General features: G+C 27.9%; 1 protein-coding gene across 1 annotated transcript; it reads right to left on the reverse strand.

Moving 5' to 3' along the window:
* Positions 1–17: 17 nt before the first annotated feature.
* LOC107953990 (uncharacterized) lies at positions 18–1,146 on the reverse strand. Its single transcript, XM_016889439.2, has one exon. The coding sequence runs from the start codon at positions 1,106–1,108 to the stop codon at positions 203–205; it is 906 nt and encodes a 301-aa protein (XP_016744928.2). The 5' UTR covers positions 1,109–1,146; the 3' UTR covers positions 18–202.
* Between the last annotated feature and the right edge of the window lie 16,467 nt (positions 1,147–17,613).

A 17,613-nucleotide genomic window follows, 5' to 3' on the forward strand; every position in this document is an offset into this window, starting at 1 on the left:
AAAAATACAAGGACTAATTTACAAATTTGTACAGAGTACAGTAACCTATCGCATATTTTAACCACTTTATCTAATTTCTTATTACAATTTTTTTAACGATAGAAAAAAGATAGAGACCACAAATATTCCTCGCATTTTACTAAGTTTTTTTATTAAATATTAATTTCATGAAAAATGTTTTTTTTTTCGTTTGTCAAAGTTATTATCTCGTACGGACAAACATACGACTGTTGACGGCGTCGTCGAAGCCAACGTAGCGGCATTGAACTACGCTGACGGAATGGATTGTCATCGTGGTCAGCCAACCGGAGTCTGCCGAAGTTTGATTTGTCGTCCGGCGGTACGAAGCAAACCATTTATTTTGCATGTAACGGTTTTTTCTCCAAGGAGGAAGGGACAATCCTTTGCTCTTCAACGATCTTTTTGCCGCATCACTCATGGCCCTCACGATCTTTTTCAATTCCTCGCTTTTTCCAACGAAAGCTTTAGGGCAATACTGCAACAACCTCGAGTACTCGCCGGTCGGCATCGCGATCTCAAACTCAGAGGCAAAATCGAGGTCGACGAAGTACCTCTTTTGCCTCGACGATGACACCGATCGCATCACGTCAATGAACTCGTAGTTCCCCGCCGTTATGCCTCCCGAGGAACTCCATTTCGTTTTGCAGATCGCCGCGTCGTAACCTGCTTCGCGAAGGTAAGCCATTACTTTACGCTTAAAAACAGCTTTATCCATTTTGAAAACGGACACCATTTCCTTTGCTTCCAAAACGCGATCCACGAGCAGATTCCTATAGCAATCCCTATCGTTAACAGCGTTTGATCTGACGATGATCTCCAAAAACGCCGTATTGTCATATTTCGAATCGACGTAATCGGCGTCGGAGATGTAAGTAGTACTACCATTACCGCCACCGGTCTCATCAGTACCATAGTGGTTATCTTCCAGGAAACTATCAACGAGTTCAGAGAGGCAAGGAGAGTCCTCTCCGGCCACGGCGTCGGAGGCAGAGTGTTCGCTTCCGCTACTAAAGTAAACAGCGCCGACGAGTTGAGCTTTGACTCTGTCGTCAAGCGGGTCAGTAACTCGTTTTACTCTTCTAGCCATTAAAAGTTTTGAAAATGACGTCTTTGTAAGGGTTTGGGTTTTAGTATGGGTTTAATTTATCCGAGGATGAGGTGCTTAAATTATAGTATTTTGGGGATTAAAAGTGGAATATTCCAATTAAGTATTTGGAATCAAATTGGGGTTTAAATTGAATGAAAAAGAGAGGATATACTTATACCAGCTTTTATATTCCGCTTTTAGGGTCTAAATGTACCATAGCATATTCAACAGTACCTAAGGTTTATTCGGTTAGTTGGCTGATATTATTTGAATTGATTTCAACCTTTTTTTTTTAATTATTTGATTTGATTTGAGTTGTTTTTTTTTTAATTCTAATGGGGTTATTTACTCCTTTTAGATATTATATTTCTTAATGGAATGACATCAATAAATTGATGTTTAGATATTATATTGGGTTTTGATTTAGGTTTCGAGCAAATTTGGAATTGAAGTTATATTGAATTCTGATTTGGGTTTCAATTAAATTTAAAATTGAATCAGGTCTAATTCTTAAATAAGATTAAAAGTTCTCTCAATGTTGAACATTAAATATTTTATCATTTCACCCATCATGCACTAATATTTGCTTACTAACTTTCCCAGCTTTCGTTATTTTGTGTTATATTTATCACAGTTGACCTTCCTCTTTCCCCAAATCAACTCTTTATTGTAAGTTTCTTATCTCTAAGCTTCATTTTTTTATGTTTGGTACATATTTGTTGAAAAATTTTAAATTCTTTAAGAAAAGTTTATAAAATATCGTCCATTCATGGTTGATGAACTTTTCATCGAGTTTGATGTTGTACTTAAACTCTTGGACAAATTTAATTTTATTTCCAGTGAAATTTTATCTCTCAAACTCTACCAAAAGTCTAAAGAGATGATGACTTTATAGAATGAGAGTGCCTAGTCTCACGAAGCATATGCGTATTTATGCATAATTATAACATTAATAAATGAGAATCTAGTTTAATTATTGCGAAACATTCACACTTCCTAGACTCAAGTTTCTTCTTTGGTATTAGATTCGTGGACAACAATTTATTACACGCAGAGCATGAGTATGATTAAAAATTTACTCTTTTATGTATTTTACAAAATTATCAAGTACTTGTCAGTTGTCATATATAAATAACAAATACAAAAGCTTCTAAAAAGATGAAAACCGATAATGCTTAAATTTTAATGTAACAATCATGCATCAAAACCGACTTCATACTCCCCTAAGTTATATAATAAAATAATAATTGTTTTCTTACACCTAGATTTAATTATAACTTGAATTGGGTTTGAGTTGAATCGATGTAAAATTGTAAGTTCATTTTTAGATTTGGACTCGGTTCAGCTCAAGTAGTGGACTTAAAATTCTGTCCAAGCTCAACTCAAATTAAAAATACAGAACCTGAACTTGACCAAGCCCATCTGTATTGACTTTTTTTTAGATTATTTTTATATAAAAATAATTTAAAATATATAATACATCAAATATACTAAAAAAATTAAAACAACTATTTCTTAACAAATTGAAAATATATTAAAAAAAGCCTTTATACTTACATTAAGATTATTGCAACTTAGCAAACAAATACATCTAAAATAGTAATAAAATTAACAATAAAATAAGAGTTATATAATATCTAAATAATAACAAAAAAATAGTAGGAATATAACAGTGAAATGGTAGCAAAACAACTGTAAAATAACAACAAAATAATTAATTTGAGTTGGCCCAAAAATCCTATCTAAAATTCGACCCATAAAAAAATAAATAATATTTTTTATTCAAGTCCATTTGTTGAGTTTATATTTTTCGAATAGACCTTTAGTCATGAAGGGTATCCAATGAAATCTACTTGAAACAAATAATAAAGATGAATGCGATGTGAACTGCAAAGGGCTTAAAATTGAATATGATTTCCACGAATTTAAACATTACTATTTTATCATAGCTTTATTGTAGAGTGGGTCAAGTCAGTTACCTACGACAGTCTCACTGGCCTAAATTATATTTTGGATCCGAGCTAGGATCTTGAAGCCTCGGCCCAGTTTATAATTTCATATGCCTCACCAAAACTATCTTACTAATCTGGCTAAGGGCAGATTTAGAGATACTCTCAACTTACTCGAATTTCCAAGTTTAGTTATTCGAGTTATCTAATCAATTAAATTAGAGAGTTAAGAAGCTGACAAGATTAATCTAACCCGTTAATCAATGCTAACATATCTATAAACAAACTTGTTATACCAAAAGATTAATAAAATTGAATTCTAATTGTCAACCATAATTAAAATTGAGATTTTCAAGAAAATGACTGATGAACATTGACAGATGACACAAACATATTGTAAATGGTTAAGTAATCCGACAGGGATGGATTCAAGATTTTATTTTAAGGACCGAAATTTTTCAAATTCCGACGACTTTTTTTTTTATAATGTAAAAAAATGTCAATTCTTCTCGGATACTTTTTTTTATCAAATAAATTAATTTAATGTTTTTTAAAAAGTATGAACAAATTTAACTATAAAAAAAAAGTAAAAGAAAAAAATTACACTATAGAAAAATTAAATATTTCTTTCCAATAAGCTAAAAAGAATAATTAATACTATACTAAAAATTTCATAAATATCATTATAATTCCAAAAATTAAATTAAAAATACTCGGCCTTAGTCTTATTTCTCAATACTAGATATCCTAAATTGCACATTCTATTTTTCATAAGATCGAACTCATCAATGATAAAAACTGTTGAAAATTCTCGAGCTATCTCTTTTTCGATGTATGCCACCAACTAAGTTTAAAGAAAATCATCCTCCATTGTGTTGCAAAGCCTTGTCGTCACAATTTTTATGGCTGAAAATGCTCATTTTGTTGTTGCAATAGACATGATAATAGTTAGTACAAGACGAACAATTCTATCAAGAAAAGGATAAATAATTGACTTATTTGACTTAGTTAGCACTTGACATAACTCGACAATTGTAGAAGCTTTCTGCAACTTCGCGCTTTGATCAACATCAAGTTTAAAATGCTCCAATCAAATATTCATGTGTAGCTTTTCTAACAAGAAAAATCGTCTAGATAAAAATAATTCATAAGATTGCAAATATCTTCCACCCAAAAAGCTTTGTAATTATCGCATGGATCCAAAGCGGAGATAAGAACAACTCCACTACCTCATCATTAAAGTGAGAATTCATTTCTATTAGCAATGAATCAATACCATCAATGAATATATCAAACCGATAGTGATGCTCAATTGTGATGTTATCTGTCTAGATGCGAGACTGACCTTGACCAGCTTTGTATGAAGCACTTAAATTGGGGACTTCTATCTCATGGTCTTTACAAAATAACTTCATTTTCTCAAACAAAGAATCCCACTTAGGTTTTCTGAATTTTTGGAGAAACGTTTTAGTTGATAACATCAACTGCATCGTGTTTAGCATATTGATGCAGTCGTTGAGAGCACCAAAAATATCCTATTCCCTGTAAAATAGTAAATACCCTAAACCCTGTAAAATAGTAAAAATAACAGTAAAGGGGAAGTAGGATCGAATCCTTAGGGACCGGATTGTACGAATGCTAGTTTCTTGAAATCCTGGACAATTTCTTGGCCAAGAAAACCTGCGTTCCTGAAAAATAAAAAAAATAAAATTAAGAATTTGGAAAAATAAAAAAGAATTTAAAGTGAATTGAAATTGCGAAATTGCAGAAATTAAAATGAGGAAAAATAAATAGAGTTGGGAAAAGAGAAAGTTTCTTATGTGGCGAGATCCCAGCCTCCGGTTGTCTCATTCCGCATTGGGTTCAATCCTTGGCTTTTAAGTAACCCTTCTCGAGCAGGATAAGCCAGTTATAGTGGAAGAGGACGCTTACGACCACTAGCTCCAAAGATTTAAACTTAAGATTTGGCGGAACCTGACTCTAACCAATAATCGCTTTTGTGGGACTATCTTTTGCTAGATCACCACTTCCCAACGACGAATACCACACCGTTTTGTCTCTTGGATTCGCCAATCTCTGACGCAGAAAGCCAACGAACCGACTGTGTAATCTTCCCAAAACGTACAAAGCGGCCGTTCCTTACACAAGTTGAAAAGATCACCTATTAAGAGACATGGACGGAAGCGTTAGCTCCGTAGTGCGAAGAAGCGATAAATGCCTTGTTGAGAAGGCTAAGCCCGAATTCTAAGCCTCATGAACCTTTTTGGGGAATTTTGGCAACCTTCGACTAGATTGGTTTAGTGGCTCATGATTTTTTGGGAAGAAATAAATAAAATAGATATGAGATTTTTATTGAAGAAAATATGGAGGGAACAAAAGACAGAGTTATTAGGAGAGGGAGTGATTACAAAAAAAAATGTCAAATATGTGCCACTCCATCCCTTATTTATAGTACTAGAAAACCTAGTTTATTTCTAATGAAATTCTAAAAGATAAATACAAATAAATAAAGATAAATGAAAATAAATCCTAGAATTAAATCTAAATAAAAATCCTTAATAATTATCCTAATATAAATGAAATTAAAATAGAGTCTTGTGCTATAAAATCTCTTCTTTTGCATTTTAGTCCTTGGGTCTTCCATGTTTGCATTTTTGGCACCACTTCTCTCTTTCCTTGCATGTTGGCCCATTATATCTACAAATTCATACTTTTTGCCTTTAAATTTATTCTTGCCTCCAATTTAGTCCCTAAAAGATAAAAGACCACAAAATAATCCAAATTAGTAGGATCATACTGAAAATAAGCATGCAATTAGCACATAAAATATGTCGTTCTAGAATATTATCACATATTTTTCTATTTATACTGCAATGCTTGACATAGATCATCAGTGATTCCAAGCATCTCAATCATGAAATGCAAGATGAAAACAAATTCAACGGATGTCATTGCATTATATATTCCATTAGCTTCACTCATTTGAGTAAGATTGTCAGACTTGATGATATCTTGTAATACAACACAGACGGAATTGAACATTTTCATCAAGCTATTGAGAGAAGCTAAATGAGATTCTTATCAGGTATTATCGCCTGGACTTTGGGGCGTATCGACTTTATTTTTCCTTTTGCCAGTTTCAAGCTCACCACTATCAATCAAATCCGCGATATAAGATGTCTCAATGTCTCTTAGTTGATCATGTCGCTTTCTTGTTAAAGCAACCAAATTGATTATACCAATCAAATATGAAAAATATTGACAAATAGGAATAACCTTTTTGGATACAACTACTAAAGTTAATTGGAGACAATGAGTGAGACAATGAACATAGTATGCAAATCGACACTTTTTAGTAAATAACGCTTGCAAGCTGTTCCATCATATCCACGCATATTAATTGCACCATTATATCTTTAACCACAAATATCATCCACATTAAGGCAATGACGTAAAAGAACTTCATAGATTGCCTTCTCCAGAGCTAATAGTGTGGTGTCCTTCACATGAACCAAATCAAAGAATTGTTTACGTATAAAACCTTCTTTATTAACAAACCGCAGCACAATTACCATTTGTTTTTTCTTTAACTCATCACGAGCTTTATCCACTATAATGCAAAACTTTGAATCTCTAATCTCTTCTTGAATGAATCCCTTGATTTTACTCCCCAAAATAGAAAGATTGTCCTTCTGAACAGTCGACCTGACATACTATGCATTTTGAAGGGCATTTTCTAAGACAATTGGCTACTCATCTTCATTATAAAAAGTCAAGAGTTTTATTAGTTCAAGAAAGTTACCTCAATTTCTTGAATCTAATGCTTCATCATGTCCCTTAAAAGCATAACCTTGAAATACAAGCCACTTGACAACATCTATTGACACCTTAAGCTATAGTCAATTTCTTGCAACTTGTTCAAAATTTTGTTTCTTAATAATCCTCTTAATATTTTGTAAGGAATTCTAAAGATCAAAATAATTTTTCATTGTATTCTTATGTAAAAAATATGCATCCTTACCCATATAAGTAACAAAATAACATTTAGATCCTTCATTGACCTTATTCCAAGATCGAAATCCTTTGCTTGTAAAAGTATTTCTAAGATGTCCAAATGACTCGTTGAAAAGAAAATAATGAAGGTAATATGCGACAATCTTACTTGGAGAAAACTCGAGTCAATCCAAGAATAACTTGTATAAAGATGGGAGAAATTGACATCCATTCTTGTTAATATACTGAGGAGATGTTAGAGTTTCACTTGGAGGAATCTAGTAATATGGCCAAACTCAATGTAAGCTCGACGGGTTTTGTCCTATTGATTTGGAGGGTAATCTCAAATAGATTTTCGAAGTCCTAGATCATGCTTTAAAGAAGAAGCATCAAACTCCCTTGTTTTGACTCTCGACACCTTACGAGAACGTTTAGGAACTTGAGAAGACCCGATATCTCGTTTAGGAGCTTAGGAAGATATGTTATTTGATTTTTCTCCACTAATAACAAATGGTTGATGAATCGATTGATCATTAGTGCTTTTTGAACCATTTTCTTGAAAAAAATATTCAATCTTTTTGTTGACCATAATTTAATTGAAAAACTTAAAGACTATAATAATATATTAAACAACAACATATTAGGAAAAAGAAAAAAATAATAAGTCAAATAAATAAAGAACATAATTTATGCAAAAAAAATTATAAAAAGGTCTTTTGCGTAAGGAATCGAGAGGAAGATAATTTCTATTTTTTATTCTGTGCTCTCAGTCTCGGCATCAAGCTCCTTTCTTTTTGTCTCAGCAGTGTCGGCACCTTACTAGAGGAAGATAATTCCTTAGCAAGACATACAAATCAAAATATAAGAAAGTCACTAACCTAATATGTATAGGTATGGGCTAGATCAATTAATTCTGAAATTTGACTTTAAAGTCCATATTGGGATTTAAGTTTAGTTTTTCAAGGTCCATAATACATTAATATTTGATTATTATTAAAGTTATATAATTAAAAGTTGAAAATATTTTGTTAATATAAAGTATAACCTTGTGGCTTAAGGGGGCGAATTATATGAAATACAATTTGACCAAGGGGGTGAATGTTATACAATGTGGACACCAAATCCAAAATACTTGATAATTTATATATAAAATTCATAAATCTGAAAATTCCAAGGGGGTGACCGCCCCCTTGCGCCCTCTGGATCCATCCCTATGTCTTGGAGCACAAGTATTCCTCTCACATGGTCTTTTTTTTTATCTCCATTTTCACTTTATTCTTACTATTTTGGTTGTTTGTTTATGAAACTTTGGTACTAACTTAAGTATTAGAGAACATATTGGAGCATAAGTCTCGTCACTGCTTAAACTTATGTTTATCTTGTAAGAACTAAGGACGGACCATAATGGTGGCCAGAGGCACAAATTTTTTGAAAATTTCAATAAAATTTAGTTAGGCCTCCAATTTTTTGAATATTCTCATTAATCTCATAAATATTTTAATTAGACTACCATTTTTTTTTAAAAAAATTCTAATCATACTCTTAAATTTCTAAAAATTTTAATTAAACCCTCAAAACTTAATTAAAAGATCCCTCACGGGTAATAACCTAAGAGCATTCGAGCCCATATTATCTTTGGTTACCAATCTAAATTATTAACAAAAACCGAGTAGTCCTTAATCACCTAATTTACCCTAAATTTAGTTAATAATAAATTGGGCAAAATTTGACCAACTTTCAAGCTAAAAGTTCGGTCCTACTACTAAAATTTTAGCCTTAGTCTTATGTACCCCTAACTTGGGTGTTTAATAGCTAAGAGTGATAACGATGAGTAAAACTCTATTCGATTCGAAAAAATCAAAATTCTTTTCGAATTTAAAGTTAATCAAACCGAGTTTTCGAGTCAACTCGAATAAGTAATTCGAGTTTCGAGTCAAGTTAAATTTTACAATTCGAATAACAGATTGATGTAAATACCCCTTTGGTCCCTGTCAATTTTGAAAATGAGTAAATTGGTTCTCTCTTAAAAAAATTACAAAAAAATTCAAAATAATTTTTAAAATTCAAAATATTTTTAAAATATTATAAAATTTTATTTTTAAAATATTATAAAATATTTCTAAAGAATATATAAAGAAAGTTAAAATTTTAAATATTTTCTAAAATAATAATTTTGGGCCCTAAATAAGTTAATTAATGATTCAAGTTTATCATACTAAACAAGGGCGAAGGCAGAAAATTTTTTTAGGGGCCCGGATGAAATTTTAATTTTTTATAGTTTATATCTTTATAATTTGTAAAGGATTAAATTGAATTTTTATAATTTGATGGGGGCAAAGTGCAATTTTACCTTTACTAATTTAAAATTTTTTAAAAAAATTAAGGGCTTAAAATGTAATTTTACATTTTAGAGGGGCCGGGGCCCATGCCAGCCCCCCGGCTTCTCCCCTGATACTAAAGTAACTTTTTTTATCATTTTTCTTTGAAAAAGTTTTCAAATATATATAGTTTCAAATTTATGTGCTCTTTCATAGAATTAGTTATAGTGTAACAATATTTTAATTTGACATGTTTAATTTTTTAATTTAACTCGAACGATTTCACTTGATTCGACTAGACTCAAATTTTATTTCATTGAAATTGATTCGAAAAAATTTCAAATCAAATTAGAATGATAAAATAAGAGTCGTCAACTCAATTAACTTGAAAAAATTTCACTCGATTTGATCAAATGCTCACCCCTAAAGAGTGGTTTAAACATGGTTAATTGATTCACTAAGATATAATGATAAATTTAGTCCTTAATATTTACATTTTCTATCAATTTGACTCTTATTCACTTTCTGAGCTAAATTTAGCTACGATCCTTTTAAAAATAGCCAAATTAGTTTTCTTTAACGGAAATACTGATTAAAATATTTTTTAATGATGTTGACGGCATAACTTGTGGGTAAATCACATGCACTTCATTATAATATATATAACACTATTTATCTTATATGTCACATTAGTTAATAATTTAAATTTTATAAAAATATTAAAAAAATACTCAAAAGTAAAAAAAAAATTCAAAAAAGTATTACGAAATACACGTGAATTATCATGCGAACTACTATATTTAAAGTTTTAACATTTCTGTTAGTAATTGTGTAAAAAACTAATCCAATTTTTTTTAAAAAACTGATAATTAATTTTGACTTTTTTGAAAAAGTTAAAGAGAAATTTAATTAAAATAAATAATGGTTAAATTAGACATTATGTAATTAATTAATTAATTAAAATAATTAAAAAGGTCAATGGCAAACGAGAGATCTGATTGGCCTGTGACAGTGAACTCATTGGGGAACTAGTAAGAACTCCTCTCCCGCGTATTAGTGTTTTATAAATATACACACATTTAAAATATTCCAATATGGCGGTTTACTCTTCGTGTCGCCGCCGCTAGTTTTAACAATTTCTGGTTTTGGACCAAGCACCGACCACCGCTTTCAACCCAAAAAATATATTTTAAATTAAACAATTAAATATTATAATACTTTCTTAATCACTTAATTAAGCTAATAAATCATTTTTAAATTACCCTAAAGCAACAAAAGCACTCCACCACTAACCCATCATTACCTTCGAATAAAAATTAACACCAAATCACGCAACAAACACAAGACTTGCTTATCATCATTATATATAAAATTAATATTTATAAAATAATTACTCAATTTTGTCTTTTTAAACCACCAGTTGTTAAATAACTAATTATAAGAAGATACGTCAACTTTTAAATTTAGCATAATAGCAACTTTAACATTCAATATTTATATATTGTGTAAATTTAGTCTTGATTTTAAAAAAATATAACCCTTAACATTTACACATTATATAATTCGGTCTGTTTTATATTTTTGCTTTTCTTTATGATTTAAAAGTTTTAAAAAATAAATTTATCGGTTAAATTTAATTGAAAATATACTAAATAGAAATACCTAAAAATTCAAGATAATAATTTTTATATTTTTTTCATTTTTCTAAAATTAACCTTTAATATCAAAAAAAGAAGAAGAAGAAGAAGAAGCAAAACTAAAAAAAAGAGACTAAATAACATAACATGTGAATTTTGAGGGTTAAAATTTTTAGAATTAAGATTAAATTGATATAATATATAAATATCGAGGGTTAAAGTTGTTAATATGCCAATATTAAAAGCTACCAAGTTATTTTTTGTTATTAATTTAACGGTTGGTGATCAAAAAAGACAAAATCTTAAGTGAACATTTTGTAATTTTTCATAGAATGACAAAAAAAATTATTGATAATTAATTGACTATTGATATAGTTTACACGAATTTTTAATAATATTTTATATTTAGTTAATTAACATAAAAAATATAAAATTAATAGATTTATCATGAAATTAACCTTTCAAATTACATGTCATTTTCATTTTATCATCTTTTACCTTTTCTTGTGGGGTTTGATTTGTATTATTATTATTATTATTATAGTATTAAACTGCTTTAATTTATTAAACCCATGTCATGTCAGATACTAGGCAAGAAACAGAACATCCGGAATTAAAGTAATAATGTCAATAATTTTTTGACAAATTTAATTATTGTTAAGATAAAATAAAATTATGGAATATAGTAAAAGAAAAAATGGGGTAGTGGTCAGTGATGATCTAACAAGCTGGCCTGCACTGCCTGTTGAATTGGAACCAATTGATATATATAATTATATATAATTACATGTAATTAATTTTGTTTGGATCAAAGTGGTATTTAAGTAAAACGATTTCAACAATCATAATTCCACCATCATCTCTTAAATATTTTAGCTTTTTGATTAGATAAATGTAGAGGTAGTTTTATTATAGAAATTCGATATGAATAAGTTGGGCATTTTATTATTAAAAATTCAAATAAAATTAAGTTTTAACAGAATTAATATTTACAGTTTAAAAAATATTATTAAAATTATTTTTGTTTCATTTGTAGTTGAATTTGAAACAAGAAAAATCACTTGGAGAATGATAAAAACTTTAAGGTTCTTACTCTATTAGACATTAAATGGTATCTTTAAATAGTTAATGCTAATTTTATTGAATCTTGATTTGAATTTATTAGGACTAAATTATGCCTAAAAGTGCAAAAGGATTGTGGTCGAAGAACATGATGAAAATTCATGACTTTAAAGAGTGTAAGGCATGGATCAAATCCATGACTTCTAGGATATGACTCTAGATGTGATACACTTGGAGCTAGTCTAAATTGATGCATTGGTTGTCTAATTGATGCACTATCACTTGGAGTAGCTAATCCAATTGATGCAATACCTTTCTATCCCAAAGGTTATGAGTTTAAATCTGAGTAAAATCCGTTTTGATTAAAAGAATTTAATAAAAAATTTAAATTTTGAATTAAGTAGTTTGAGTTATTCGGATTAACTTGAAAAAAAAAAATCAAAATTTTCGGTTTAACCCGAATATAAATTACATAATTCAAGTTATTTGAAAATTTGAATAAAAAAAAGGAAAAAACTATATCGTTTTGTTAAATGTTTATATTTCCCAAAGTTAAGTTAAAAGTCAAAACTACGTTGTTTTGATAAATGTTTACCTATCAACCTTATGTAGTTAAATAATTATGTACTTCGTCTACTAATTAAATAATCAGTCAATGTAAACACAACATTGAGTATAAATAAGAGGATTTGTTAACTTGACTCAATTTGACTCGATTCAAAAAAATTTCAAATTCAGTTCAATTGTTAAAATAAGATTCGTCAACTCGAAATTCTTTTACTCGATTCAAGTCGACTCAATCGAATACTCACTCTTAATCTCATTCATATATATTTTTAACGGTAAAACAATAGAATTTTAAGATTAAGAGTGCATTGCTAGTATTAAAAAAATAATAAACTCAAATTATTAGTATGAGAGTATATAATGTAGAATCTATCTTTAAAAGTATTTTAAAAAGGGTAGATAAAATAAAATATATATTTGTTTAATTTGAGGGTTTTGATTTGTAAATGGTTACGGCAAGTGACAGTGTTGGGATTGGATGTAAACATATTAAAGTATCAAATTTTGGACCTTTTGCGAAATTTTAAAAAGATTCTGTGCACATGCATTATATTATTTTTTTTATCATTTTTGGTGCTTCCAATCACAAACATTTCGCTTTGCCATCCAATAAGAAGAAAGTTTGGTTTGCATTTTTATTTACAGTAGTAATCAATTATGAAATTTTATCATTAAAATATACAAATATGGCAGAAATAACATAATATATAGAGCCAAGGGTTTTGTTTTATTGGCTTGATTCATGTGAATTTACTTTCCGGTGTCAAATGATTGGATTTTCCCATACAATTATAAAACGTATATATATATTAAAAAGTATACCATAAATTGTTAATCAGTGACAAAACACTTAATTATGAAATTTATTTCTGGTAAAAGATAATGGTGCAGTCTATTTTGAATAATAATAAAATATACTGTACAATGGACTATATTTATGAAACTTAATATTAATGTCACTGCAAGTATCTATAGGATTCAACATTTAATTTTTGGTCGTTGAGGGTTTTTATTTGAATTTACCATATCAATAATATTATTTGTTGATTTTTTAAATTATTTCACTCCTTTGTATTAAATGTGTAAAAGATTGAGCATTTAATTCTCAGTTGTTGAGGAAATTTGAGTAATGTGAAAATTTTCACCTGTTTATATCAAATCTATAAAAGGTTAAGGATTTAATTTGAATTTTGTCACGTGTAACTATTATTTGTTGATTTTTCAAAATTACTTATTTTTTGCTAATTAATTAATTAAGACATACACATCTTGACATATTTTTATACAGTTGAAAATATTATTTATTTTCACATTTTTAAGTGTGCAACAACTTTTCCAATTAAAAATAATAATAAAATATACATAAATTTTAATACAATTTATAATAATATACATTAATTTTAATTCAATTTTCATATATTATTAATCTCGTTATTTATGTGGTGTAAATTTTTAACATAACATTTTATTAAATTTAAAAATTAAACGAGTAAATTTAAATTATTTTCACAAATTATAATAAATAAAATCCACGAAAAACACCATCAACAAAATTTTGATAATCAATGGGTTTGAAAATGGTGGCAAAGGAATTAAATCTATTAAATGCAGAATCAGAGTAGGGTTTTGGATGTGATTGGACGGTGGGGGCGTACGCCAGTCGTCAGCCATGCAACACAGACACGTAAGTTTGATTTTTTGACCATTGTTCAAAATTTTCAAAACCCTAACCCTGCCTGCATGTAATTAATTGTTATATATATATTTATATAAAAAAAATTTAGTTAAATTTCCTCACGTTTTCTTTTTCCATTATTTTTCTTCAAAGAAGAACGAAATCTCTTGTACATATGTTTTTAAGTATTTTATTGTTTAAAGGGTGCTATAAATTTAATTCATATTTATATTAATATATTAAGAAAAATAGTATAGTTTAATTGTTATATTATGAAGTTCAATTTTGTGTTTCAACATTTTATTTCAATTATTTTTGGATAAAATATAGAAGAATCAAAACGAATTCACCCAACATTTTGTTAATGTAAATCACATAGTTTACTATAAAAAATATTTCAATGTTTTGGAATTTAGAATAAAAGAAAGTAATATTTAATGTATCATTGATACATGAGTTTCATGTATTGTTGATGAAAAAAAACACGATATTTCATTATTAGTGAAATAATATAAGTGAAATCCTTATAAATAATGTTAATAACTTTATTTAAAATTAAAATCATAAATTATATAATCATAAATCATAAACTCAAAAAAAATTATAATTTATGTTTAATTATATTTAAATAAAATTATTAATACTTATTTATAAATTATAGATTATCTTTGTATTTAACACTTAAACCAAGTGTGATATTATTATTCAATCACAATGCATAAAACTAGCATAAAATATTATACTTAAATTTAATACAGAATTTAATATTAAAAAAAAATCGGCAAATTAAGATCCAGTTAATCATATCGAAACTAATATATTGAAAAAAATATTAAATTTTAGGTATTCCTTTTTCAGATAAGAGTCAAGTTTCAGCTTTGATGCATATGCATATGTTGAAGATCATTAATGACAGAAAATTTCATATTGATTTCCCTATTTTCCAGTCAAAAAGGGATTTGGGTGTGTATTTGAAACATCATTTAATGAGAGCAATGAGGCAAGATCACGAGGGTTGGCAAAAATGGCCTGCTCGCCGCGTCACCCATGGAATATTTCTTCTCTTTTGAACATTCAATTTATACATATGATAGATACATTTTCGTCAAATTAGTGTCATTTGTTATGCAAAGGCTAACTAGAAATTGGTTGTGTTGATAAGGTTATAGTTTTAAAATTTTAAATGTTTATGATCGAGTCTCTACATATCGTTCAAGTTATGTGTTAAATTTGTCTAAATTCATTATGGTTTAAATTCAATTGTGTGTTATTTTATTCAAGATTATTTCAGTTTAGATCAAGTCTAATTTGTGTTTTATAATGAGTAATTTTATTTGTAATGTTTCGAACATTTAATACCATATGTAATTTTCAATCCTTATGCTTATACTTAATATATTCTAAGAAAAAATTATCATGGACAAAGGTGAAGTTAAAATTTTGTTTCTGGATGGGGTCTAAGATTATACTATATATTTTTATGAGAAGTAAAATTAAATATTTATCATTGTATTAACATATATATTCACAGTTTTTAAGATTAAATAAAAATTTATCATTTTATTATATATTTACCTAAAATTTTGTGAATTCCTATGAAAAATAAACTATATATATATAAAAAAAAAAACAGAGGGTTTATGGGCTTATATGCCTCTATGATTTGCTCGACATGATAATTAACAATAATATCTTAAAGATTCATCAAGTCACAAGGATGTTCTTTCTTCCTAAAATTCATGTTATAGTACCTATTTCTTTAGAGTTCTTGGCCTGGCATAGCCTTCGATCCAGGGTTTGGTGTATAGCTACAAATAATTTTACCCTACCCACTTCGTGCGTGAAATTAAAAAGTTAATGGTTGATGGTTGGATTAAGTTTTAGTTTAATTGATATTAGTATTGTTGTCCGTATAAGATCATGGGGTTCGAATACACTGAAACGCATTATTCTCCTATTTAAAAGTTGGTGAGGGACTATGAATAGTTTTAAATATTATATTAAAAAGAACAGATATAATAAAATTATGAAATTAAAATATTAATTTTTTTTATTTTTAGAATTGAAATAGTTTAGTCAATCATAAGTACAAAATTGGTCTTTGGGTAAAGTTTACTTCTAATTATGATTTTAATTGATATTTTTACCTTTAAATTTTAAAAAAAGTAAAATTTACATTGAGAAAAAAAAAGGAGAAATAGCAAAAGTTAAAAGTAGTAATGAAATTTTATAATTATTAACTCATTAATCACCTATTATAATTTGTACATCAATAATAAAAACAATACTTTTATCAATGAAAATTGCATAGCAAAGCAAACATGGAATTCCTTTTGGTTGATTAAATTTAATAATTACTGAATTAATTAGTATGCAAATAAAATAAAATAAAAAAGACAGCAAAACGCATTATTAATTAGTCAGTTTATAATTATAATTATAATGACTAAATTATAAAGTATTACTTTTTTTTTTGTCTCAAAGTGAACTTTACCTTTAAAATAAAAAATGAGACAAGAGGAAGTATATGTTAAAATTGTGATTTAATTAAAAATAAAGAATAATTAATTAATTATTATAGTGCTAGATGACAAAAAGAATATGTGTAGACAAAAACAACTTTAAATTTTGTCCAAATCTAAATTCATACTCTAAATCAAATTTGTACATAAACTGATTCCTACTTAAAAAGCACATTTTCATTGAAAATTTTAATTCTACTCCTCTTAAAACTATATTTTAAATAATAAAATAATTTGAATAAATCATTCTCAAACACAAAAACAAGTTCTTTTATATATACAATTTTTTTCGATAAAAAGTAACATTTAATTTTGGAATTTGGTGACTTTTTTAACTTAGTCTTTGAATTTTTTTAAGTCTTATCAAAATCTGATGAAGTGACATTTAAGATTGTACACTTCATTACAAGAAAATTTTTGAAAAAAATTATATAAAATCTAAAAATACCAAAAGTTATTTAAAAAATATAAAGGCGTTGTAAATTTTTTTAAAAAATAATTCCAAGTGATGATGTGATGTAATGTTAGAATATAAAATTCATAAATCAAATCGAATAAACTGGATTAATATCGATAAAAAAATTAAGAATCTAACTCAAAAAAATTATCAGTTTAATTTTAAAAAAAAACAGATTTTTAAATATATCTAATATTTTTTATGGAAAAAATAATTACTTATTTGTTTTAAGAAATAAGATTCTTACAGTATGCTGTCTAAAGCTGAGGACAAAAGCGGCTAATAATTTGGGAGTAGTAGTTACAATAAGGGCAAAATGAAAGAC

Source organism: Gossypium hirsutum, chromosome A07, assembly GCF_007990345.1.
Source record: "Gossypium hirsutum isolate 1008001.06 chromosome A07, Gossypium_hirsutum_v2.1, whole genome shotgun sequence".
Classification (NCBI taxonomy): Eukaryota; Viridiplantae; Streptophyta; class Magnoliopsida; order Malvales; family Malvaceae; genus Gossypium; species Gossypium hirsutum.